The sequence below is a fragment of the Phocoena sinus genome, chromosome 14 (genome assembly GCF_008692025.1).
Source record: "Phocoena sinus isolate mPhoSin1 chromosome 14, mPhoSin1.pri, whole genome shotgun sequence".
NCBI lineage: Eukaryota > Metazoa > Chordata > Mammalia > Artiodactyla > Phocoenidae > Phocoena > Phocoena sinus.
Window position 1 is genome coordinate 61,986,356 of NC_045776.1, and position 27,609 is coordinate 62,013,964.

Sequence of the window (27,609 nt, forward strand, 5' to 3'; positions counted from 1 at the left end):
GGGGGCTACCCTTCGTTGCGGTGCGCAGGCTTCTCCTTGCAGTGGCTTCTCTTGTTGCGGAGCATGGGCTCTGGGCGCATAAGCTTCAGTAGTTGCAGCACACGGGCTCAGTAGTTGTGGCTCGTGGACTCTAGAGTGCAGGCTCAGTAGTTGTGGCACACGGGCTTAGTTGCTCCGCAGCATGTTGGATCTTCCCGGACCAGGGCTCAAACCTGTGTCCCCTGCATTGGCAGGCAGATTCTTAACAACTGTGCCACCAGGGAAGTCCCACCAAATGTTTTTTGAGAAGCTGTTACATGCAGACGTTCTAGGCCTCAGGAAAATAACAGTAAACAATAAATGCCCTATGTACATTGAGGTGAACTTATAGTCTAGTGAGGAGAGACAATGAGCAAAACAGAAGGTTAATTATGGGATTTATTAAAAGGTGTTAAGTGCTACAGAAAAATAAAGCAAAGAATGTAGATAGGGAGTCTTGGACACAGGTAATAAGGGGTACGTTTTTAGTCAGGGTGCTTTGTTATACTTGAATATAAAGAAAAATTACTTTGTTTTGTATTTTTTCAATGAATTTTTCAGTGTGTGTTTTAGAACTCAGATTCTATCCACATTTGTCTCTTTTTCACGTCCATTCTTCTTGCTGTTTTATAACCATGTTTACAGAAAAAGTATTGGGAAGACTTCCTCTACTGGCTGTAAAATAGAATTAGACCCTGACTCTGTGTCTGCTTTGTGTGTTTGCTCCTTCCAGTGATGTGGACAGTATGACAGGTTGGAGTCTGGAGATAAGAAAGCGGAACTGTGTTCGAAGGAGGAGTTTTCAGTCTGGACAAGCTATTCTGTCTGCATTAAGGACAGAACAGGATGGAAAGGGCTTGCTTCAGTGGGAGCATCGAGGCTGGAGTGAGGACAGACGTGTGTTGTCTACACAGGAGTGGGTGGTCATGCTTCCACACTTAGGGGGTCACTGGGAACTGCTCTGGTGACCAGTTCAGCTGATCGGGGCTCAGCCATAGCAGCAGTGAGTGGGTCCCTGGAGTTGGGCATAGAGGTGTTTGAGGCCCGTCCTGTCACCAGGAGGCCAGCAGGGAAGCCGGGTGAAGGTGGAGCGTGGTGACAGCCTGGGATGGGATACAGATCCAAGAGGGCAGTCGGCGGGAGGAGATTTGAGACCAGATGACCAAGAGTAGCAGGATGCCCAGAGCTCTGGGTCCTGGGTGTCAAGTCACACCACCCATGGAACAGGACCCTGCTGGTGTGCCGTCGGGAGAGGTGAGCAGAAAGTCAGGTGGGCTGTTAATTTCAGAAGGTAAGAATGTTACCAGCACGTGCTCTCCACTGGGGAGGGCAGATTTAAGACCCTGGTCCTGATTATTAGTCAGATTGTTCAAGAGTCTCCTACATCTTCTACCAGAAGCAGTCTCTCTGGTTACTGGGGAGACGGGCAGAGGGGTTCCAGAAATTCTAGGTTGGCCCACGGTGCTGTAAAGAAAAGTTCTTTATGAAAGACCTCAGATGAGCATGTTCAGGGCACAAAAGTCTTGTCCTTGTGAATGTGGGAGTCTAACCTGGGCTAAATCATCAGACATAGACCGTTTTCTCCAGTAAAGCAGTGAGCATGGGGAGGGGAGGTGGAGTGCAGGGCCAGAGGGAGCCTCTTCCCTCTAACGTGTGGCATTCAGGGAGTATAGCAATGGCTTCCCACCCACACTGATCCCTGACTTGGAGTTTGTTTAGTTATGGAAACCAAAGGCCATTATTTTCAGTATTTGAAGGTCTCCCTTGGGGGACGAAGGGACAGCTCTGTCTACCAACATCCCTGAGGGCTGTGTGTGGTGGGGGAGCTTGGGGACTTGGCTGGGTGGGGCGCCATCAAGAACATGCAGCCGTCAGCTTCTCCTGGGGGACAGGAGGGCTGAATAAGGCCTGAAGTAGGAAGTTTATCTGAGGGGACAAAGAAGGGCTTCTAAGGAACCAGTAGGGGAAATAAGACAAAACGGGGCAGGAGAGTTCTCCTCGCAGTAGAGCGCCATGCTGTCCATCAGAAAGCACGAGGATACCACCACACACCTTCAGGTGGCAGGGAACACAGGGGTTCATGCAGCACTTGGGCAGCCAGGTCTGATTCTGTGGAGTTCTCCAAAGGTGGACGTTTTCAAGAAGGGAAATTCGTAAAGGGCGAATTTGATGGCAGCTGGAGAACCCAAGGCAGCCAGCCACGGGAGGCTCAAGGCAAGAAGGTGAGGCGGTTTTCACCCAAATAGTAAAAATAGCTAGGTGGGGTCACCTTGAGGACGACGCAGGGTCAGCAATGCTATGAATCCTAAACACCTGCCTTGCTCCCCAGCCCCCGAGCCTGTTTGTGGCAATTAAAAGCAAGACATGCGGGGCGGGGGGGGGGGCGGGGGGGTCGGTGCCCATGCCCAACTCTCTCTCAGAATGCTGGCAGCTGTGTGTGAGGGGCTGCTGCTTCCTGGGTAGACAGGCCAGTGCTTCAGCCAGAACACATGGGTTGCCCTGAGAGGGAACTCTGTGATTTAGGAATTAAGCCAGAGGACGGGGAAGGGACAGATGGGAAAAAGCCTAAACGTTTATGACATTGACAACTAGAGAGAGATTGTTTCCATCAATGAAGACCACAGGTAATTAAAGATCTATTTTGGCTAATAATTTTAACTAACCCTTTGCTTTAAAAATTCTCGTGTAATTTGCTAATGATAGATTTGAATTTTATTTTCATCTTTTTGTCTTCTTTCTACCTCATTTTTCATATGTGTACACACACACACAACACACACACACACACACACACATACACACACACCCCTCCCTATTGAGGATATATGTGCAGAGAAAACTTTTCTCACTCAAAGGGATAGCAGTAGTAAATTGTGGTTCCCGGAAGAACTTCCCGACAAGCTTTTACTTTTGCTCATTGATTTATTTAACGAATACTTATTGAATGCTTACTGTATACCAGGCCCTGTTCAGACTCTGGGAATTCATCAGTAAAACCAGGCAGACAAAAATCCCTACCTGCCCTCATGTTCTAGTGGGAAAAAAAGGTAAGAAATGTTATGCATGTCATTAGATGTAATGTTAGATGGAAATAGAGAGCTGTGGAGAAAAATCCAGCAGGAAAGCAGGATAGGAAGGGCCAGGAGTAGGGGTGGGGTCTTGGGGAGGGGATCCAACTTTAAACAGAGTGGTCAGAGAAAAGCCCACAGAGATGTGACGTCTGAGCGTGGGCCTGATGGAAGTGAGAGAGTTATTAGCATAGCAGATTCCTCAGGAGAGAGTGTTCCAGGCAGAGGAACAGCGAGCCTGAGTGAGCCGGGTGTGTTCAAGGGACAGCGAGGAGGCCCATGTACCCAGGGCCAACTCGGGGACAGGAGAGGCCAGGGAGTGGATAGGGCCTGTTGATGGGAGGTTGTGTGGGGTTCATTGTAGGGACCCTGGTTTTCCCTCTGAGTGAAATAGAAGAAGCCATTTGAGAGTTTTGAGCAGAGTAGTCCTGGGTCCCCTCTTGGGACCAGACTCTGGTGGGAAGGATACAGGGAGCAGCTGGGGGGCTGGTCAGGAGACTGTCGGGGTCATCCAGATGAGCAGTGATGGCCCTTAGACCAGGGTGACTGTAGTGAGATGGTGGGAAGGAGCCGGTTTCCAGACATATTTTGAAGGTGAAGCTAATAGAATTTCTTACTGGATTAGAGAAAGGAAAGAGTCACAGGTGACTGCACTGTTGTTCCCTGAGCAGCTGGGAGGATGTGTTCTCGAGACATGGGGATTGTGAGCAGAGCCAGCTGGCACGGGAAGATGGTGCTTTGGGCTAGGCTGTGGTGAGTTCAGGTGTGTTACACCACCTGGAGATGCCAACAGGTGACATGTGGTCATCGGCATGGAGAGCCTGGATGGCTTGAGACCACAGGGCCTGGGTGTATGGCAAAGAAAAGAGGGCAGCAAATCAGGGAGGGAGGGGGATCGGTGAGGGGGGAACGTGTCTTTGGACCCACCAAGCACTTGGTTCCGGGCGGTAGGAGTGGCTGGCTGTCAAAGGCGGGTCTAGTGAGATGCGGCCTGCATGGCTGCACTGGAGTTAATGACATGGAGGTCATTTCGTGGCCTGGAGAAACAGTTTTGGCGCAGTGGTGGGGGGTATGCAGTGATGGGGCCAAAGCCTGCACAGCTACAGGCTTGAGCCTTGGGAGTGGAGACATGGAGAGTGGGGCCCAAAGCATTTTTATTTTAAAGATGGGGGAGGTTATAGGATGTTTGTAAAGCTGATGCGAAAGATCTGCTAGAGGTGGTATTGATACTCAGTGTGTAACCAAATGTCCAGAACTCAGAAACTTTGAAAGCACCTGTTATTTGGATAATCATTAGAATAATCAAGAGTGGGCAACAGAAGTACCAAAGGGCTCAAGTAGAATTTCATTCTTTAAAATTTCTTTCTTAAAATTCTGTTGAATCATGGATCCTAAGAACTGAAAGGACTTTTAGAATGTAAGGCAGTAGGTAGCTTTCAGATTTTTTAGCTGGGGGATGCTGTTTTCCAGTGGAATCTCACGGAAAGCTACCCTGCACACAGATTTAGCAATCCTGCAGGGACTCCTCACTCACCCTGCAACCCACCTCCTGCTGGAGACCCTGAGTCTTCAAGGGGTCCCTGGGGCTGTCCGGGAAAGATGCAGAACTACTGCTTTAATCCAGGCACCACATTTACCAGGAAGGAGTTTAGAGGTTAGGATTCTTATTCTTGCCTGGGGATAAACACAATATTTAGTTTAAGAGCTGGAGGAGAAGCCAGTTTCCTGAGTCTTAGGAAAATGGACTGTCTATTCTGTCCTTGGCACCTGTGGCCATGCTCCTCGCTAGAGCGGTGCAGGACTCTTGAGTGAAAGAATGAATGAAAGAGTGGCTTGAGGGGAAGAGTCCCGAGGCTCAGCGGTTTCAGTACCTGAGAATCTATGCCACCCTTTCACCCCTGTGGTTCCCCCTTGGGGTCCAACTTTGTGCCGTAAACACCTGTGCATCCATCTAGGTGGTCCTGCAGTGTGGTCCTTACGGCCGTGCACCTCAAACGTGTATGTCACTGGACAGCTTAGAACTCTTGTTGCTGCTCCGTGGAGCTGTATTGAGCAGGGTGTGCAGGGTTAGTCTTTACAGGTGTGCACTAAATGCTCAGGGCTGTGCGGTTACATCCTGTTCAGAGGCCTTTACTTAAAGCCTGTAGATGGAGCACTGGGCCTGCTCCTCAGCAGGGTGTCCAGGGCGCTCCATGACCGCACATCTGGCCCTCAGCCTTACTTCCACATTGTGGGCTGTGGCTCTATGGGACTGGCCCCCCGCCCCCCAGAGCTCCCCCAGCAGGTCCTCAGGCGGGAACTGCCAGCTGGTGTGTGTGCTGTTACTGCTGCTCTGCCCGTGGGGGTGTCCCACATGTGCTTTGTGCTGAAATGTGACTGAGATAGTGGGGCTGGAGCTGTCTGGATTTCTGTTTGGATGATGTCATGGGGAGTTAGGTACTTCATTATGGTGGATTTAGAGTTCTACAAATATTTGGTTTTCACAGAGACTTCCCTCCTTAAAATAGGCTTTTTATTTTCCTGATTATAAAATCATACATAAAACTCACAAGGAACTACAAATTACTAATGATCCCAGCACCCAGAGGTATCATTGTTTGTATTTTGCTCAGCGTCTTTTCAAAGTATTTTCCCATGTGCGTTGCATATATTGATACACCTTTTTGTTCTGCAGAGTATTTTAAGGTGTTCCTTACCTGCTTCCAGTACTGTTCTAAAAAGCTAATTGAGAACCCCTTTTCGCATTTTATATACAGAAAAGCGCAGAATTCATTCATTCAATGCCTTTAAACATAGAAAAGAAATAGTGCTATTTGCCAGTTCAACTCCTAGAGGACTTTTACTGACTTTTAAAATACCTGATCGTGCTTTGATGAAAGTTGGGTAAGTTTTTCAAACTGCTCTAAAGGATAATTTTAAGACTGGAAGTCTAAAGCCAAAGTACCTTGGACTTTTAAAGGCATATTTTTCACTCATGGTTGTTAGAGAATTTTAGACCCATTAAAAATGTTTTCAGCACCGTCTTTCCAGCACCATAGTGAGAGCGATAAGCCACATCATAAAATGGATTGAGTTTAAAAAAATTTTATTACTACCTTTGATGGGAGATTCTTCTCTGTTAATCTTACTATATGGGCAAATGTCCTTTTATCATGTCACAGTCATCTTTCTGGAGGATAACTATGGTTTCAATAGCACCACTTAAGATATGACTTTTATTAAGTGCTTGTTAATTTAATTCATTACATAGAATGTAAACCTTCAAATTAAATTCTCCTTTGTTTCAAATTTATGACCGGCAAAGTCAGCACCGTCTTTGAGTGAGGGGAGCACATTGTTAGTGATGCGCAGTCTTTATGTTTGGCCTTCGGTGTGCCGCTCAGGTCACCGTGTGATGCCAGGTGAGGCACCCACAGTGTCTCAGACGTCTTTCCTCAGACGTGCGTGGAGATCAGTGTTGATGTTATGTGAGATACTGAGTCTCTTACGGGTTACTCAAAATGTATTCCTTGTGTTGAAAAATGTTGCAGAAGAACATGCATTTATCATCCATCTGCCTTTCACATGCTGTCAAAAGCTGACATTTGAGATGAATAGCCCTAAGGATTAACTTTTCATTTCTGAAGAGTCTCGAATCTTTATCTTCATAATTTGCTAAATAGCTACTTTCTGGACCCTGTCATTCTGGCTCCTTCAATAGAAACCAGTCTAATATTCCAGCCTCACAGGAGGTCACACAGGAAAGAACAATCTGAGGAGCACTTTTCCCTTTTTGGACAAAGTTGGTGTCGAGGTTACCTCGGTGTTGTTGTACAGCACCCTGTAATAAGAAGAGTGACTGATCCTCTCAGGTCTGAGAAGCAGGAGAAAGTCTGTTTCCGACTGACTGCAGCGCCTCCTGCTGTGGGCCAGTGAGCGCTCGCCACCGGTCCTCTGGTCTCCACCGGTCCGCGGCAGCCCCTTTGCTTGGAGCTGGGTTTAGTGACTGGTCACTAGAGCTCTCTACGGTCACAGGTTTCCTCCGTCCCCTGCATTTCTAGGTTTGTGGTTTTTGTCTTTTACTCACTGTTTTCATTTCTGTGCAACTTTGCTTTTATGGTAGATAATCTTGTGCCTTGCAGGGGAGTAGGCAGTGTATGAATAAATCAATAAAAGTATTGTCATCGCAATAGTAGGAAACTTATATTGGTTGTGGTAAAATTATTTGTGCTAATTTTAGAATCTTATTAATCCTTCACTTATAGGTCCCTAGCAGCTAAGTTTAGTCTCTGTTATCTACAATGTAAGTATATTAAGAAGGCCCCATTACTGAGAGCAAGCTCTAGATTTAACATCAGAAATGTTGGAGCCAGAATCATTCCCAGTTTTCTGGTGTGTGAGTGACGGACATGTGAGCTGAGTGAGCCCATGGTGCTGTATGAACTCTCACAGAAATAGCTGCCGTGGACCGCTTTGCCTGTTCACAAAAGAGGCTGATTCTACGGCTGTGATGCAGTGCTTTGTGACTGAGGTCATATCTGTGAAAACTAAGGCTTTAAAAAGGGCATAGGAAAAATTGAGTACAAGTTTTTGTTGCCCTTTCCCCCAGCTTTATAGAGATGTGATTGACGCACAACATTGTGTAAGTTTAAGGTGGACAACGTGATTTGACACACGTGTATATTGCAAAATGAAGACCACAGTGGTTAGCTGACACCTGCATCATGTCACCTAATGACTATTTCTTTTTTGTGGCGAGAACATTTAAGATTTATTCTTAGCAACTTTCAAGTACCTGTTTTTTGCCTTTTAACTAATAGAATGTTGACTCTACCAAGTGGATTAACTTTGGCCTCTGAGATGCACATTTGTTCTCCTGCAAGTCAAGATTGAGTATTTACCCCTGTCCAAGTTTAGTTTTAGAATATTCAAATTGTTAAGCTACTGGTCCTTAAAAATTTTTTTTAATACAGTTTTTTTTTTGTGTGTGTAAAAGTTTGGAATTCACAGACCAATCTAGGATATTCCATTTCTTTCCTGCTTTCAGGGCTCTTAAAATTGCTTGTATTTTCAAAGGTAATAAAATTCAAAGTAACAAAGGAAATTCTCTTAATCATTCTTTTCCTTTCTCCTTTTTCACATGGTATGCTCCAAATGGTTAGTACTAGTTTGTACCTAATAAGAATGACATTTAGGACAAAAAGTGTTTTTCCCCAAATTCGGTAGAAATTGTGGGTGTTAAGTTCCATTACAGGAGGTTTGTTCCCTGACTTTGGGTGAGTCAGGAATTCTCTCATCTGTGACCTGAGAGGGCAGTCCACTGTGTCTCTAGGGCCTTCTCAGCACTAGAATTTTATGAATCTGTGACAATTCAAAGTCACTGAAATTCATCAGAAGCTTTATGTAGGAGTGTAGAGAAGCTAAAGAATTCTCCAAATTTGGAGAAAATTCTGTATTACTAAAAGCAAATAAAGTGATCCTAAAATCTGTTGCTGATTCTAGATTTTTAAAAATAAAAAATAGAGAATTATGGCAGAAGGGAATGCCATTTTCTTTACCTAAAAATCCCTGACTTTAAAGAAGAGGAATTATTTAAATATTACAAATTTTAAAATTAAATATATAGCTCTTGCAGGAAAAGCTGGTTCCTGGTTGTTGATTCTATATTCTGTTCCAATATTATACATCTGAAATCACCATGAATTTGTAACCAAAATGTTTCTGATGTTAACAGTCTTTGATTTCCTTCAACTTCTTGCTTAGCAGGAATACTCAACAAGCTCCACAAAGAATGGACAAAATAAAAGAAAACATTTGGAAAAATTCTTCTGTCTTCTTTCTCTGACTTGTTTTATTTCATTGAGGATGACTCCTGGCTCTATAGTGTGTCAAAATGTAGTTTGCGGGTCATACCTGTAGTCCCAAAGTTTCTGAAATATCCCATTGACAGTACAAAGTTATAGCAACCAGGCCCTATATCCAGGAGTCGTCAAAATACCTGCCCATTTTAAGATAATAGGTGTTTTTTTTTTAAGTAAATTAGCAAATACCAACTAAACATTCCAATACTAGCTATACAATACTATTAGCTAGAGTGAGGGCTTCATATGAATGAGTTCTCTGCTTCTCACGAGGCAGTGGCTTTTCTTGGCTGCCCATCAGAATCAGTCTAAGGATCCCTAGGAACCACCCACTATCCAGGCCACTTCACGCCAGGGAGCGCAGTGGTCCAGGCTGGTGTTGAAAGATCAGCCCAGGGATTCCATAGGCGGCCATGGTTAGAGCCTCTCATTTGGGGTTTTTAGTTTGTTTGAACTATCATAATAACCTAGTTACTAGGGACCACCCCTAATGTCTGAACACACTGGGCTTTGGGGTGGAAAGTGTGGTAGAGATGATCTTGCAGGGTGAGTCAGGACTGAGTTGGAAGCCTGCCTCGATCAATATGATTAGGTTACCTTGGACAGGCGTTTGACTCTGGTCTGCAGTTTCATTCCAGCTTTAGCATTAATCTTTAACACTTAATAACATTATAGCAGATTTCTAGATATATCAAGAAGCCGAAGTTGGTGCAAAATTTCAATTCAGTTGTTTTGATTCAAGTGGCCATGAGATGGAGAGATTTTTAGTTTGATATTCAGCTAATGACTCACCACTGAGAAGATTTAGATATTATGAAATTGAAATTCAGTGGGTTGATGTTGGTATTTCCATTATCTAAGAACTAAAAGCTTTCTAAGCACATCAGTAGCACAAGCCTTTTTAATGCATTCTGAGTAATGTTAAGCCTACTTAAGATAAACTGTTTTGAGAACTTTGTTACATACATGTCATCCTCATTACAAATGAATTTTGCACATTCATGAAAACAGATTTGGAAACTGAGAGGCAGCAATTAGAGAGCCTAAGACCAGAGGTGGTGGATCTGGACACACGTCTGCATTTTCCCATTTATTCGCAGTTTAATTATAGGCAGGTCACTTAATCTGAGTCTTAATTTCCTCATCTGTAAAATGGGAATAATAGTATCTACCCTAATAATTTCACAGGGTTCTTATGAGGCTCAAATGAGGTCATATGTTTATTCAACAAACAGGTGACTCACCAAGGGCCCATTCCTCGCTGGGCAGCGGTCTCACTGTGAGGGACACAAAGAAGGAAAATCGGTCCTCGGAAGGAGTGAGCACATGTGTTAGTTGCTGCTCACATTTACAAAAGTTTGTGTTGTAGTCCTTTGAAGAGGGCTTGCTCTTCATCTCTGTGTTTCTGTGTCTCTGGGCCTGGCAGTGAACATAGAAGGAGCTAAAATACTGGTTGTATGAATAACTGAATCACATAATTCATTTCCTTGAAAATATTTTGTAACTCTAGACAGGGTCTCCTTTAAACAAGCTGAGATCAGAGTGAACTGTGGATGTGGTTTCGTTTCTGCGCTCGTTTAAAGTTCCACACGAACTTGAACGTGGGAGTTTAACCTGGGATCCTTTCAAACCGTAGCGGTGCTTAACTTTTTACTTGGAGTTCGATTCAGTTTAGGTTAGTGTTCCCTTCTTTCCAATCACTGTTTCAACAACATCAGGAGTACTGTTTTTGGCTAATGTCCTTTTCATGTTGGGTAGTAATCCAAGCTCCAATATTTCTTTTGGAAAGGAAGATAAATTCTTTCCTTGACATCCATTTTCTCCATTAAGTTAAAAAAAAAAAAGTCACTTCATCAATGTAATTTCAAGCAGCTGGATTTGAGTCTGTGCCGCTTATGGCAGCAGAGTTGGGCTTCAGCAGAGCTCCTGACGTGTGGCCTGGTTCACAGTCAACACATGGAGTTTTCACCTGGACATTGCAGCCAGTCACCAGCTGTGGATGTGCATTTGGGGGGTGTTCACGTGTGGGTCTGAACTAGGTCAGGGCTTTGGTTGTTGTCTCTTTCTAGACTCTGTTAGGAAGATGTGAACACAGAGAATTATGATGGCACTTTCATACTGGGTTGCAGAAATACTGAGGATTTAAGTTGTCTCTTTACTGCAGATAAGGGGTTCTCTTTGCAGTCCCTCTGTGTCGTTAGCATAATGGGTGGAGGTCTTGTGTGCTGATGTCTAGCCTTTTATTATTTATTTGAATAATGGAATTTTAGAGTGGAAAGGACCTGCCACCCATGTTCTAGACAGACAAAACCAAGGAGAAATGAAGAGGCTGTGATGGTCAGTGTCAGTGGGGGTCCTGGTCTCTTTCTGTGGGGTTTTTTCTACTGGCTGCTCACTGAGTGGGATGTCCTGTGTGAATCCCACCAGCTTCTGTGGGTGCTCCTAGGGAAAAGCTCTTGGTCAGAATTAGGGTGATAGTCGATGTAAGATATACATAGATGTTTATGCGCCCATGTGTATGTAATTTCCTTTATCCTTAACTGCTTAAATTTATAGTAATGTGTTAAGTTTGCAAATTTATTTTGTCTTATAAAAGTAAATTCTATTTTCAAATACTGATTTGCACAGGTTGCAGACATCCCATGCTCAGTGAAGCCTACAGGCATTGGGTTGGGCTCCATCCTGTTCTTTAAGTCACTTACGGGGCCCTTGGTACGGATGCTTCTCAGCAGAGGGCACGTGTTGTGTTCCCATGTTTTATGTTATAAAGTCAGTGCTGCCCCTGCCTGGTAATAAACCTGGTTCTTCTTAGTCATGAGATGAACGAACACCAGTGAGGTTAAATGTTTTGCCCAGAGCCTCACAACATCCAGTGACAAGTTGGAAATAAAACGTATGAGCCTCCTTTTGTCCAGCCTGAGCTCCTGAGTCCTGCTGCCACCCGGGCTGCTGCTGCACTAGCTCCCTCATCCTTGGTGGCGGGGAAAACCGCCAAGGATTTTTTCAAGCAAAGGAAGAGTCCCATAGTCATGACTTGCTGGGCACATCATGTTACTATTTTGTGGGTCAGAGGCGTGGGGTGAGTGAGGTATGGCAGGCCTCGAGTGCCCCTGAGCTCTTACCGAAAGAGTCTGTGTCTGCGTTCTGCTCCCTGGGCTCTCCAGGTAGACTGAGTGCCCAGACCATCACGGCACACAGATAGGGAAGGAGAAGTAGCAGCTGAAGAGCATCAGGCTGGCATTGACAACTGCATGCTTTATATTGTGCTTTTTCAGAGTGCAAATTCACCTGCACCAGCGGGCAATGCTTGTATCTTGGTTCACTGGTCTGTAACCAACAGAACGACTGTGGGGACAACAGTGATGAAGAAAACTGTCTCCTGGTGACTGAACATCCACCTCCGGGCATCTTCAGCTGTAAGTCCCTCCCGCTCACCTTGGTATCATTCAGTTGGTTGTGTTTGGGGATGGTTAGGAGGCAGTGACCTGGGGAAGTGGGAAGGATGTTGTTTTTTGGTTAAGAGAAGAGGTTTGTGTTTTCAAAAAGGGAATGTTTTCTTTTAGGATAGAAATATGGTGTGTCTGAGAGTCAGAAGTTTCTTCCACTTTGAGCGGCCTGTGTTTTGGTAGAGGCTTTCTACTGCTTATCTAGAAGCAGTGACTGATCCCAAAAAATAATATATTGACTTAGTATTCTTCATACTGGTTTTGTAGAATTTTTTAGAGTAATTTAAAACAATAATTTAAAAATAATTTTAAATAAGCAAAGAAAGGTACATAGAGGGTCCACAATTAAACTAGTAATTAAAATAAGAAAATAGAAAAAGTTTATATGGGACTTTTAAAAAAGGTTGCGATGATGTGTTTTTCTGTTTGATATTGGATGGAAAGCAACCTGAGTGAGATGTTTCCCTGTGTGAATTCCCAGACTGAGGCTGTGAGCATTTCTTGAACTGGAAGAAGGTGAAATCCGAGTACAAAGTTCATTCATTTTTGATCTCATGGCTTTTATGAAGCTGAAGGAGCAAGAAGGTGGTTTGGAAACACTGCCGAACTTGTCTTAGGGAAAACTTCTCGTAGGGAAGTGGCTTGTTGCCTCCTGTGTTTCCTGGGCTGAAGGAAGCGGGTTGCGGTCACGGATGTTTTACAGCACTGACCCTCGTCAGGGGTCTTCCCACTGAGATCATCTCAGGAAACATGTGACTTCTCTCCCCACTTTTACTGACATTATTGTGAGAAGTTATATTTGTTTTTATTTACAGATTCTAAATTTTTGTTCTAGAGATCAGACTATGTAATACTGATCCTATAATGTGAAATGGGAGGGGATTTTAAAAGAGAAGCAGTTTTCTCTATTCCCACTGTGTTTTTATGTTGGGGGAAAGCTGTGAGTTTTAAGCCTGCTACTTATTCCTGCTAAATCGGGAGTCTAATTGTGCTGTCGTTTCTGTTGTGTCAGTTTGCATTTTCTTATATTGAGCCTTCTTGTAGAGTCCCATCTCGATACTTTGAGAAGATAGTTTAAGGTGAGCTGTGTGCTTTCTTGGTGTTTAGTCCATATGCTTCCTCTGGCGATGTTTTCTGCAGTAGCCTTTGTGGTCGTCAACACTGTAATTTGCTCAGTATGCCTGCCTCGACCCAGGGGAGGAAGGGACCCCTCAGTGAGCCATGCCTGCCGTGGCCCCGTCCGGCAGCTCTGAGCCTCATCTGCATGGAGGGCGTGAGGATTAAGTGGGATGGTCCACAGGAAGCACTTAGAGTCTGGTTGGTACCAAGCACTTGATACAGGCCAGTCAGCCTCAAGCCGGGGTCTTAGAAGGAGAAAAGCAGAGTGGAGGCAACATCTCACTTGTGTTCTCTAGACTTGAGTAACGTACACACTTACGCAACAGCTGGTGGGTAGGACATCAGGACCCTGCGTGGGGTCTCGCCTGGTCGGAGCTCCTGTGAAAAGCAGGCAGGACGCACCTCTGGCCTCTGCCCAGGGGCACTTCCCGGAGGTGTTTCCCCTTCACGTAGGTCCTGCCACTGCTGCAGTCCTGCGGTGTCCCTTCCTCCCAGCCTCTTCCCCTTTCTCATCAGTATTTCCTGGTTTATAAAGCGGATTTCCAGATATCTTTTCCATTCATTTTTTAAAATGTGAACACTTTAATTTTGCTTAGAAGCCAGGTGAAGCAGTTACATCTGTAAATGGCTCAGCATTGCCCAGGGAGCTCTGAGAGTTTGTATAGTTGATTTACAATGTTGTGTTAATATCTGCTGTACAGTAAAGTGATTCAGTTGTACATATATATATCCTTTTCCATTATGGTTTCTCGTTTCTCACAGGGTATTGAATATAGTTCCCTGTGCTGTACAGTAGGACCTTGTTGTTTATTTTTTTTATATATAGTAGTTTGTATCCTAATAGAGGAATCTTAAGATCCTGTTGGCAAGCTATTGGTCCCTAGTGTTCAGATGTAACTAGGCTTGTGCCCTTGTAGCCAAAATGGGAGGCTGTTTACAATATGCTGTCTTTTAAGAAGATTGGAAAGTCAGGGGAGACAATGACAAAGGGCAGGATGAGGGCTGTGGCTTCAGGTTAACCTGGGTTCTAGTTCTAGCTTAAGGAAGCACCTGAACCCCTTTAAGGCTTAGTTTCTCACTCTGCAAAATGAGAATAATTTCTGCCATATAAGGTTGCTATGAGGATTTACATGAAATAACAGACATGAAGAGTACAGTCTGCATCATCGTCTCATTGCTGTCTTCGTCCCTGCTTGCCGTGTGGGACATCTTTGGGAGGGGACCTCCGTGACTGCTGCCGTCTGTCTGCACAGCAGAGCCTCCTTCAGGTGGAGCATGGGTTCCAGGCATCCACAGGCGAGTTCATCCTCAGAGGTTCTGGGCATTTCCCACTTCCTCTGCCCCTGCAGAAGGCCTGCTGGGGAGCCGCCAGCTGAAGGGGGTTTGCTGGGCCTGGCCCACAGTCCTCACTCCCCTGCTGGCTCAGGGGCCTCTCATCACATATGGGTTTGCTGTGGCTGCTCTGTCCTCTGTGCTGCTGGAGGGTGATTGGGTACCGAATGACTGTACTCTCCTTCCCTTGGTCTGCCAGGCAAGAGCACAGAGCAAAGGCTGTTTTACTCCCCCTCAGCTGCCCGGCAGGGCTTGGATGCTCTCCACTTGGGAGGGGGTCTGCAGGGCCCACCAGCCTGCGGCTGCAGCAGGCGTACCTCTGTTGGGGGCGCCACTTCTTCCCTGCCTTGGGAACTTGGAATATTACAGGACTTCTTGTCTACAGACTAATGCATTCTAAGAAAACAAAGAGTGCTTTCTCCTTATTCCTGTCTAAGAACAAGAGTCATTTACTTGATCTGCTTTGTACCCAAGTAAGGGAAACATTCAGTGTTCTACTCTTTGATCGCACTTAGGTTCAAGCAGGGTGGAATCAGTTTTCTGCCTGTGTTGTTGGCTGTGGGCATGCGCCCTGGCTCAGGTGTCTTGGTCCTCTCTCTCATTTCATATTTGCTAAAATTTAGAATGAATTAAGGTTAGAAAGAAAATGTCACTGTCATTTGTGAAGGCAGCAGTGCTAATGATAATAGAAGCCCTTATAGTAGCTGTAAGAAACTTTTCCTTCCTGAGTGGTCTCACTGCTTCTCTGCCTTGCTGATCCATGGCCTGACGTGAGGCCCTGGTTCAGTGGGCCCCAAGGCCCTGCACAGATGTGGGGACGGGGCTGTGCCAAGTGTTTCACAGGGAAGGCGTCTTGCTGGTTCATCTTTTTACAGAAGAGGGAAATGCTGTGGCCAGCTTTTCCCATGTCTTTTCTGTTCCTCCATCAAAACATTGTACTTCTGAGGGACTTCCCTGGTATCACGTACAGTGTACAGAGACATCCACACAGCGAGTCACTGAACATCAATGTAGGGGGCACGGGTTCGAGCCCTGGTCTGGAAAGATCCCCCATGCCGCGGAGCAGCTAAGCCCGTGCACCACAACTGCTGAGCCTGTGCTCTAGAGCCCGCGAGCCACAACTACTGAAGCCCACGCACCCAGAGCCCATGCTGTGCAACAAGAGAAGCCACCTCAATGAGAAGGAGTGTCTTTTGGGGAACTGAAAGACACTCGTACAAAGACGACTCAACATGAACACAGGCTACCAAGCCGAGTGGTCCCAGCAATTCGTGGTCCAGGAGTCCACAGAGGACCGTTCTGCTGGGACGTGGTCATGGTGGCTTCGCAGAGGAGGCGTGCTGGGTGTCAGGGCCAAGGACGGTGGAGTGTGGGTGAACGAGGCCTTGGCGGGTGGCTGGAGGCAGAGAGCGAGCCAGTCACGCCACACCTCCTGCCCTTGTCACTGAAGGAATGGACCTTGGGTCCCCAGCTGCACAGCCTGCCTGTCGCCTGTGATGCTGGCCCTCCTCACTGGGCTTTGGCTCCGCAAACCCACTACTCTTTGAAGCCCCTGTGCCACATCTTGGTGGCGGGAGCAGTTTCTCTGGCTTCTGAGAAGCAGGCATTGAGCAGCCTTGAAGAAACCATGTGCTTTGAAGGCATTGGCAAGAGCAGGCCTTCCTCAGTCACTGCTCAGGAGTCATGCCCTGGAGCTGGTGAGCACAGAGGGGTCCCTGCGACAGCTTCACCTCCAGTGAATGAGGGGGTCTGACATGGTGGGGGCGGTGGGAGGAGAGGGTGGCACTCTCACCGTTACTGGTGGCTCTTCGCTTCTTTCTTCATTGGTGGCCTAGTAAACGTAATCTCAAAGTCAGATGAGCTGATGCTAATAAAGTTCCCCGATTCAGCCAGGATTTTAACTTCAGGACTTTTCAGAAGGAAACTGTTTTTTTGCCCAGGGCTGTTTAGGGTAATAACTACCAAATAAGATAAATTCAGCACATTAAAATCTGAGCTGAGTGTCTTTCTTCCCAAACCAGCTCTCCAGCTCTTCCCACCTTCATCAGTTTTTTCCAAAGGGACTGGCACTCTCCTTGTCACCGAGCTGTGCTCCCCTGTGCCCCATGTCTGGCTGTCTGCTCCCCGCTTCCCCAGGACTTTATTCCTTCACCCACTCACTCAGCTTTGTCAAGATAGAGTCGACACACAGCACTGTGAGTTCAAGGTGTCAGCATGACATCTTGAGTCGCGTGCAGTGTACAGAGACATCCACACAGCGAGTCACTGAACATCAGCACTGTGTATTTGGGACCATGTTCGTAACCATGTAGAAACCTATTCACAACCAGGCTTCACAGAGACTGGACCTTTATTTTTTGTTTATTTCATTAACGATAATTCTCTAATAACATTCATATTCCTCCAGCTGTCCTATAAATTGTTTTGTTATGTTTATAGTTGTTTAAAGCAGGATCCAAAGGGGCCCTAAGCGTTGTTCCATGATGCTGTGCTGTCCCCTGAGGAGTGTTTCCTATCTGGGCCGCGCGCGCGCACACACACACAGACACACACACACACACACACACACACACACACACACCCCAGCCACCGCCTTGATCTGGGTGGAAGGTCTGGACTGTCTGGTGGCAGTGTCTTACGCTCCAGATTGTGCCCCGCTTCCCCGGGACGTGTGCTCACCACCTCTCAGGCTTCCTGTCTGTCAATGGTCGGGTCTCCAAGTTTGGGGAGGCTCAGGTGTGAATGAAGGCACTCTGAGGTCCTGCTGTCCACATCGGGGGGCTCGTTCTGTTATGTGATTATCGTCAGTCATTGGGGGGTTGCAAAGCAGTCATGACCTAATTCTGCCCTTTTTTCTCCATTTACTAGTAGGGATACTTCTATAAAGAGAAACTCCCATTTACTATGTGATTACCAGGAAGTAGATCTCATATTGCATCAGTTTTCTTAATAACGAGAAGGTTCCCTCTAGCGCTTCAGAGGTGATCAGTGTCATTCTGAACGGATGAATTAAAATGTCTAGTTGTGTACATGGAACCTTTTTAGGAACAACCTCTGCTGCACTTGGGTGTGACCAGCTCCCAGGTTTTGTCACTGAGTCCGAGCTCGCTCTGCTCACCACATGACAGGCCAGTAAATTGGGAGACGAGGTGTTGAGGCAAGGAATACGACTTTATTCGGACAGCCGGCAGACAGAGAAGATGACAGACTAGTGTGTCCGAAAAACCATCTTATCAGGGTTTGGATGCCTGTTTCTTTCATAGAACAGAGAGGGGGAGGAGATGAGGAAGTAAAGTAAAAAGGCTGTAAGTTTTGCAAATATCTCCTGGAATGGCCAGCCTTGGGGAGGGGATGTGTTAATTTCTTCTTTCTTGCAGCCATCCACAGGTGGACAGGGTCCGAATACTTCGCTGAACAAAGGCACTTTGGTTTAACATTCAGGCAGAGGGCCAGGGTTCCCTGAGGCAGGCCACTATGTATAGACAGTATCCTTTTTTTTTTTTTTTAACATCTTTATTAGAGTATAATTGCTTTACAATGATGTGTTAGTTTCTGCTTTATAACAAAGTGAATCAGCTATACATATACATATATCCTCCCATATCTCTTCCCTCTTGCATCTCCCTCCCTCGCACCCTCCCTATCCCACCCCTCTAGGTGGTCACAAAGCACCGAGCTGATCTCCTTGTCCTATGCGGCTGCTTCCCACTAGCTATCTATTTTACGTTTGGTAGTATATATATGTCCATGCCACTCTCTCACTTTGTCCCAGCTTACCCTTCCCGCTCCCTATGTCCTCAAGTCCATTCTCTAGTAGGTCTGCTAGACAGTATCCTTTTAGTGAACAAAAGCAGCGGGCAGCAAAGGTTAAAGTAAAAGAAACAGATCCAAGATGGAGTCAGGATTGGCTCCTCCCTGTTACAATTTTATCTAGGATTCTGTGATTCTCAATGGCCTGTTTAACTTGAAGGAAGTGAGACTCCAGGAGTGCAGAGTCCTGTTCCCCAGCACCAGGGGTCTCACCAGCCGCTCTGTCACCTCCCCTGGCTGATCCTTCCTTCTCCTCCAGGCCCCTCACCTTCACCTTCCTCCCTCTGACTTCCCCAAGTGCCTTCTGACCGCCCTGTGCCTCTGAGCCCACTGCCCGCTGCTGCATCAGCCTCGCAGACCCAAGGGCAGCGTGGCCTCTGTTAGGGAGGGCCCGAGCAGCCCTCAGGTCCTTGCCATTCCTGGGTGGAGCCCTCCCCTGCCCTCCCCTGCGCTTGCCCTGGCCAGGCCTTCCCTGTCCCTTTCCCTCCCGGAGCAGCTCAGCTCGCCCCCACCCGCCCTCTCCAGCCCCTTCTTACTCACCACTGCTCTCCCCTGGCTGCTTTTGCTGGGTTGCTTGTTCACGGCCAGATCCCATGGATTTTTTTTTTTTTCTTCCCATTTCTTCTCTTTCTGGCCTTTTCTCCATAGTCGGTAAGGTTTATCATCCCCTCTTTGAGATTCTCCGTTCCCTTGGGGTCCAGGTCTCCCTGGACACCTTCAGCTGCTCCTTCTCTGTGGCGGCTCCTCTGTCCGCCAGGTTCCAGCCTGGTCCTTGCCCTTGTCTGTGGAATTCTAGACACCACTTGGCATCAAAGCCACGCCCGTATTCTTATCTCCAGCTCAGATGAAGTATCCAACTCTGCTCGTAAGGCTTCTCCCAAACCTCCAACTCCTGAGCATTCAAAGCTGAACCAGTTATTTCTTCCTCCACCCCCAGACCAGACAGTCCTTTCGGTATTTTCTGTCTTAGTGTTTTGCCAGTTACATCAGGTTGGTCACTTTCCTGATTGGTCCCTATCCCTTACCAGAAATAATTTCTCCTGCATGGAACCCTACACCATCTTGTGTCCCTCTTAAGGTGTTGACTGTTCTGCTTCATCATCACATGTGGACAAGAATGATTTCAAGTGTTAAGCTCTTTGAAGACAGGGGCTGTGCTCACATCTTTGGAAGCCCTGACACTCCTAATGAAGCATAGACTGTACATGTCGGCACTTGAAAAGGATCTGTTGAATTGAATTGAAAACCATTTATCCTTCCTCTGTTACTTCCCAGCAAGCTGTCAGCATGGCCCTTAGTTGAACAGTGACTACAAGGGTTTCAGCTGTAGCCTTAGTGCCTCCCATAGTGTGTGGCATATATGGTATACGTTGCATGGCATATATAGTATACAGTGTGTGGTGTATACAATATACAGTGAGTGGCCCTATAAATACGTGCTGAGTGAATGGATGAATGTGATTTTTTTTTTTTTACTTTATGTTTTTTCAGTTGGCTATATATCTATCTTTAAACAGCTTTTGTGGAATAATTGACACACAGGAAAGTGCACATATTTAGCAATTACAATTTGGTAAGTTTTACATAGGAATATACCCATGAAACCATCACAAATTAACCATGGTGTGTCCATCTGCCCAACATGTTTGTTACTCTCCTGTGGTCCCTTCCTGTCTTAGCTCCCTGTCTGCACCCCAGGCGACCACTGATGGATTGGTGTCTTTATAGATTGGCTTGTATTTTCTAGAGTTTATATAACTGGAATCATAATGTGCACACTTTTCTATTTGGCTTCTTTCATCCAGCATAATTATTTTGATTTTCCTCTGTGTTATATGCATCAATAGTTTAGAGATTATGTAGAATTGCTATTATTTCTTCTTCAAATATTTTATAAAATACACCATTGAAGCCATCTGGGCTTAGGGTTTTCTTTGTACAAATGCTTTTAACTGCAAATTTAATTTCTATATTAGCTATAGGGCTCTGTTCCTATTTGATAAGCTTTTTAAAAATTAAAGAAATTTTGTTATGCAAGTATAGTTGGTTTACAATATTGTGTTAGTTTCAGGTGTACAGCATAGTGAATCAGTATTTTTGCAGATTATTGAATGTGATTATTTTTGAAAACTCAAGTCGGACCGGAGGATGAAAAAAAACTTGTGTTTTGCGTGGCCTAGTGCCCTGCAAGTAGACCTGGAGGGTGAGAATACTTACTCAGCCCTGGCAGCCTGCGTGATAGGACACAGAGAGAGGGGACGTAAGGTCTGTTCCCCAAATTGTCTGTCATTACGGTGTATGTTGGTTACTGCCAACACCCAAACTCACTGGAGTATGTCCCTACTCTAGTTGGGGTTCATTCTGTGGCCAGCAGTGTGGCAGGATGCCCTGTGCTCTACTGGGGTCTCGGTTTCCCAGTGCAGAGCCCCTGGGAGACAAGCCCTCCTGGGGCACAGGAAGGGCTGGTTTGTGCAGGGCCCAGAGGTGACTTGACTAGATTAGGTGCACGTGTGCTGGCACGTGTGGGTGTGCTGCTTGTCGCATCAGTGACCTGGTCAGTCTACCAGCGCAGGTCCCGGTTCCTGCCAGTGTGTCCCTGGGACCGGCTTTGTACTGCTGCTGGCTGTGCTGTAAACAGCCCTGCAAACGGTGCTGGGCCTGCAGTTTGTTCCAACTAGAAAATCCAAGATGAGGCCCTGAGTTACAGTCTGCAGTCCCCACTCACTGATTGTGGCTTTAGGCAAGTTGCTTAACCTCCTTATACCTTGATTTTTCTCCTTTGTGAAACAAAGACAATAATAGTATTGGTATCTCCCTCAAAGGATTGTTCTAAGGATTTAGTAAAATAGTTTAGGTAAAGCAGTTAGAATAATGCCTTGCACGTAGTAAGTTGCAGGCACCATGTCTCTTCACCCAAAAATACTTAAATGTGTATTTCCTAAGAAAAAGACATTCTCTTCCATAACCATAGTGTAGTTACCAAAGCCCAGAAAATGTAACGTTGACACAGTACTGCTTTCTGACAGACAGTCCCCATTAAACTCTTGCTGTTGCCCTCAATCTTGTCTTTCGAAGTAGTTCGTGTTTCTCAGCAAAGGCCCCGTGGAAGAGTAGCCCAAATGCTGCTGCGGAGGGCGCTGTGCTGAGCCAGCCCTCCACTCCCTCCTCATCTTAAATGTTGACAGCCGGGCGCCAGGACGCACCAGCCGGGGCTTCACCCGCTGCTGCTTCCCACTCATCTCATCACCACTTACCAAAAGCAAAGCAGCAACATAGCTGTACTTCTCTGATGATTAGCGGTGCAAGGAATTTATCTGAAGGCCTGTGGCTTCTTAGGATGGGGATGAGGTGGGTAGAGAGCTGCCATTTGCTGAGTGCCGGCTGTTTACATGCATCATGTAATTTATCTCAAAACCTAGAAATCTAGAAAGGTTGCCTAGGGAACAGTGCTCAGAGAGGTTAAGTAATTTATTCAGGGTCACCCAGCTAGAACATGTTGAAGCGAGGAACTTAATTCAGGCTGTGGTTTTTGTTTGTTTGTTTTTGCGTCTAGGTGTTTGTTTTTTGTTTTTTTCATGATTTTTTTTAGTAGGATAAGGATGTACGCATCAGTTTTTAAAGGTTTGTAGGGTGGAGATCAAACAAACAATGTATTATTATGAAGGCCCATAGAAGTGAGGGCTCCAAGAGCAATTGTTTATATGGCAGTTTTTAATTGATATATAGACAATGGTAATCTTCATTTCATCCTGGATTTTCAAGTAGATTCCAAAATATTAACCCAAGATCCCTACTGTATCAGGGATCATTGGTTTTGTTGAGTTCCTTCAGGTTTCCTCTACAGATTGTTGGAGTAATTAATCCCTTCTTCAGTTCCGCCTGGCTGTGTCCTATATATATATGACCTGCAGGAAGTCAGTTCCCCTTTCCATTTTCCTTTCTGATCAGGAGGGTGGAAATGTGAACACGGGAGCTGGTGGGATCCAGTGAACAGGGTGCCTCCATTTCTGCCACTGCTTTACTCCCCTTCACCTGCTGTGAGCACAGAGCCCCCCCCCCCCCCCCCGCCTTGGTCAGACGTGGACTGTTAGCCCTGTACCCCTGATGCACCGCTGGGTCTTGTGAGCTCTGTGGCCCCTCCAGCTGCCCTCAGTGGATCACACTCTGATGTGGCCTCCACAGGGAGGGTGGGATGGTCTCCCAGTGCGTTGTGTTGCCCCAGGGCAGGGATGTTGGTGGGGTGGCTCCTGCCTTGGTCAAGGCCAGTAGTAGAGGCCGCTCTGCTTGAACCAAGCTGTTCTGCACAGCAGTGTGTGTTCTTTTGACAGGGCTGCCCACCCCTTTTTCAACTTAAAAAAGGAATCCATGGCAAAACAATTACTGGCTTGTGTGTAAATGACCCAGGATGGCATTTAAACAAGGTCAGGGTGCAGCAGCTACCCCGCCGCCCACAGAGGGGCAGGCTCACCCTCCTCCTTCATGCCAGAAGGGCCCCTCCCGCCCGCCCCTTTGGTTTGTGCCTCTGTTTCTCCAAGACGGTTTTCTGTCAATTAAAATCTTGTAAGAACTTGGAAGGCAACTCTGCCTTTTCAAATAAACAAAGGCAGAGAACAAATGGGAGGGAGTTTCAGTAAACCCTAGGCTTCCTTTCCTCCTGCTGTGACACTAAATTTACTGGATAAAAACTACCTCTTAGATTTACATTTTGATTCTGTTACTGCTTTCATGTGTACGGGGCTGTCCCACTTCAGATGAAATTTATCCACTTCTTTAAATATTTAGTAGTCTAGCGTGGATGTTAATGAAAGTCTGGCAGTGCTATTTTGAGAACTGCAACAATGATAGTAATTTTCAGTGTCAGATTCCTGCTTTGCAAAGGGAGAGCGGGCGGGAGGCGCGGCTTCAGTTCTAATAGAGTTTGCCGTCCACAGGCCTGCCAGACAGATGGGTCATGAATACTGTCTAGACGGCCCTGCCTGAGCGGAGCCCGGTCTCTGAGGACACGCACTGAGACGCCGGCTTAAGTAACGGGAAAGTCAGGGCAGGCCCTCGTGTAATCAGACAGAAATCAATGCGAGTCTGCTTCCTGGGGGAGGGGGATGCAGTGTCGGGGGAGAGAAGAGGCCCTCTCTTTCGGATCAGTTTTCGTACAAACTCAACTAATATCAGGCATTAGAGAGAGCATGAAGGGAGAGGTGTAAGTGGATGGTGCTGTTGATTTAGACTGCACTCCGCCCCTGCAGGATGCCGAGTGATCTCACCCAGACACGCCCTGCCCTGAACGATGGGACACAGACGAGGGACCGGATCAGTCGTGTGTGTTGCTGAGCCTGGTGCTGCTCCGGTTGACACTGTGTGTCCTGACTCTTCATTTCCAGGGTTTAGCCTCTTAATTAGGGAGGGTTTTAGAGACTCACCTGGCATGCTTTCTTTTCTGATGAATCTCTGAGAACGTTCCAGAGCTGGCTCTTTTGACCGGCCACTCTGCTAATGGTGCTGGAGGCAGGGAGGTGGAGCCCTCGTGAGCACCCACTCGGCTGCACCCTGGGACACAGCACCTTCCGATGGTCGCTTTGCTCAGTGTTTCCCCAGTGCTAGGAGTGGGATTTATGTGACATAAGTAGTGACTTTCTACCCACGAAAACTCACAGTCTGAATGGGGTGGGGGCGGGGTGGGTCTGTGCTCTCAGGATGAAGTTATGGGGGGAGGGGCACTGACAGGCAGAGCAGATGCAGCTCAGCTGGGAGGGGCCTTGTTGTTGGACTCCATGTCCTTAGTCATGTATTTGCCGCAGAAAAATTACCCAGGAGGGTCTGCAGTAAAGCTTGGAAGGGACCCTCTTTGAGGAACTGCAGAAATAGAACTGAGATTCAGTCATCACAGCATGTGTCCTGTCCTGCAGAAGGTACCCCCCTACCCCCACCCTGCCCCGGAGGCCCAACCACGGAATCAGCCACCTGGCTTGCAGCTCTTTTAGTTACGTCTCAGAGCAGATGCCATCGTAGGCTTTTGGTTTGGAAAAAACTCCCAGCAACCTAAGTTTAGCAATAATCATTTTTTCACTCCTTCATCCATTCTTGTCATGTCCCAAGAGCTAACAGCAGCGGGAAAGCTAGGTGGTCTTTGCTTCGTCCTGCCTGGAAAGAAAAAGGAAATCAAAGGTGAAAACTAATCATGAAGCACACGATCCCTGGAAAAGAAGGAATGAGCTCTTGTGTTCAGGAGCTGGAGCCACAGGCAGCAAGCGAGCCGACCTCCCAGAGTGGCTCTTAGAAGTGTCTTCTGGGTCGTCCCGAAGGCATAGCCATCTCTCAGAGATGCTTCGCCCTTCCCTGAATCTCTTGCCTGCCATCCCGTCAGCTACATGTAGGGCATAAATTCTCCCCGTTTTGGACAAGCTGCAAGGAGCACTCATCGTGGCATCTGGGTGCCATGCAGGGTGTGATGCCAGCTGACAACAGCCTGGGTGTCTGGAGAGTGAACCGCAACACCTCTTGGTTCTGTTCACGTCATCAGAGGAGCAGAACGTTGTCTGCCCGTGTCAGGGGCCCCCGAGATTTCCTGGGGGGACTTGGCTGGAACAGTGAGGTGTGGTTCCCCTCTTTGGGAAGAGGCCCCACCCTCACATTGGCAGAACCTGTTTCCGAAGGGATGCCTGGGCGTGTTGCCTCCTTATCTTTATCCCTTCATCTTCACTGGGGCTTCTGGGCTTCCTTTATTCACTTATTCTAAAAAATGGGAGAAAAAGGAACTTGAACTAACCTCTAACCCTTTTCTCCTTAGATCCCTGGGGGAACCCAGGTGTTGTTCCTGGGAACGTGCTCAGACTGGCAGTCTCTCCAGCCATCAGGGTTGGAAGCAGGCTGCTCTCCCTGTCTTGGGAGGTGCGGGCGGCTGAGCCAGGCAAGGACAGTGATATACCTTCTGCGACTTGATTCAGGTCCATGTCTGTGACTTGATATAGTTTCCACAGAAGGACAACCAAGAAAATGCAGCCCCTTCCTGTTATGTATGCTTGGAAGATAGAAATTCCGGGTGTCGTCTGCTTCTTGCGGAGGGAACTTGCATGAATCCAAGTTCTTAAAGGCCAGTCTGACCTTAAAAAATGGAGAGGGTTTTAAAGATGTCCCAGGGCACCTGCAACCCCACAAGGCCGCAGGAGCAATGGCTGCTGCCTCCTCAGTCCCTTGTGGCTCTGCATTCGTTCTCGTGTCAGGACATTTAACCTGGAGTAACAGGGACTGATGGACAGTGCAGGTAGCTTCTCCCAGAAAAACCAGGTGCCCGGACTAATTTTCAGAACAGGACAGGGGGCTGGAGAGTGCTCTAGAGAAAATGTGTTTGGGGTGGTTACTCATAGAAAATGGTACCCTAAGTAGTAGCAACACATCCTTTTGCAGGGTGTATTTCGTGGAGAGTATTTTTGTGAGTGTTGAGCATGTGATGGGCACAGGATGCAGATGGGGGGGTGCAGGGGTACAGGATGTGATCTCCATCTAGTGGTAAACTGGTGCCCTTGAGAAAATCCATAGAGGTTTGGGGCAATTTCTCCAGTGCCAAGTGTGGGACAGCACTGGTGCGTGGGTGCACAAGGCAGACCCATCGTGGGTGGGGGCCTTGGAGAACTCTCCTGAGCAGCCTGGCATGTGGGGGAATGGTCACAAAAAGCCAGCTTGCTTGGAGGTCAGGGCTGATTTTAAGGAGCATTACTAGAAAGGTAGATTGGGGCCAGATTACAGAAAGCCAGGATGTCGGGCCAAGTAGTTTTTATTCTCTATTCTGTAGGAAGTCATTGAAGGGTTTTGAGTAGGAGAGTGAGGCTGTGAGACAAGGCAGTTATACCCATGCAGGTCCTGAGAGAGCACCTAGCTCTGAGCCCCACCTTATAGGCAAGGGAAACTTATAGACGGAGAACAGAGGGGGAGCCCCTGGAAGGACCCTGCCTTGTCCACAGAGCAGGTGGCCTTCAGGTGAACTCGAAGTTGCCATCTGAGACACTACAGGGAAGGTAAAGAGGGGAGGGGTCTGGCTTTTCAACAGGTTTTGAAGAGTCTTATTGCTGTGATATGATTATGTAAAAAAAGAAAAAAAAGAGTTTGAAGGAATGGGTGTGAAATCACATCAGGAGTTGAATAGATATATAGTCAGAGCTGCACCAGCTAGGAGGGGTCCCCCCGCAGCCCGACCCCATTCAGGGGTCTCACTGCTGGGGAGTGAGGGAGGGGAGTGTGGTTATTTCAGGGCAGAGGCCGTGGAGTGGAGTCACTGGAGGGTGATCCAGCCTCCGAGGGGAGAGGCCTGATCCCGGGAGACTCGGGCAGACGCTTAGCTCATGGGCTGGGGGGACGAGCGGAGCCACCAGGGAGCTGGGGTCTGGGGTCTGCGGTTACCAGTCAGCCAGGGCTGGGAGTTGAAAAAACACAGTCAGAACAGTCAAAAGTCATGGTTGTACTTTGCAGCTTGCTTTAAATTTTTTAAAACATCAGCCTTATTGAGGTATAGTTGACAAAATTGTAAGATGTTTAACGTGTACATTGTGATGATTTGATATACGTATACGTTGTGAAAGGATTCCCGACACCTAGTAAATTATCACATCTATCACCTCACATATTTACCGCTTTTTGTCCCCTTTTTTTTTTTTTTTGGTGAGAATATTTAAGTTCTACTCTTAGCAAAAATTTCATTTGTACAACAGTGTTGCCACCTGTAGTCACCGTGTTGTACGGTAGGTCCTCAGATCTTGTTCATCTTACAGCCGGATGTCTGTTTCCTTTACCAGTTAGTTCCTCCCTGTTCCCCTCCTAACTCCTGGGGTGTGTGTGTGCACACGCATGTGTGTGAGCACGCATGTGTGTGAGCGTGTGTCACAGGGTTTTATTGTGTGTGAATGTTAACATTTGAATAACGGCAGGGGCCGTTACACGGTCCAGTTCTTTTCCCTTTGGAAACAAGTGATGGACTTTGTTTCACTG

At 46.9% G+C, this 27,609-nt stretch overlaps 1 protein-coding gene across 1 annotated transcript in view; it reads left to right on the top strand.

Annotated features, from left to right (window-relative positions):
* Positions 1 to 27,609, top strand: part of LDLRAD4 (low density lipoprotein receptor class A domain containing 4) — a 318,283-nt gene that overhangs the window by 185,305 nt on the left and 105,369 nt on the right. Inside the window, 1 exon segment of the mRNA XM_032603666.1 lies at positions 12,202 to 12,342. Coding sequence (XP_032459557.1) covers positions 12,202 to 12,342 — 141 coding nt within the window.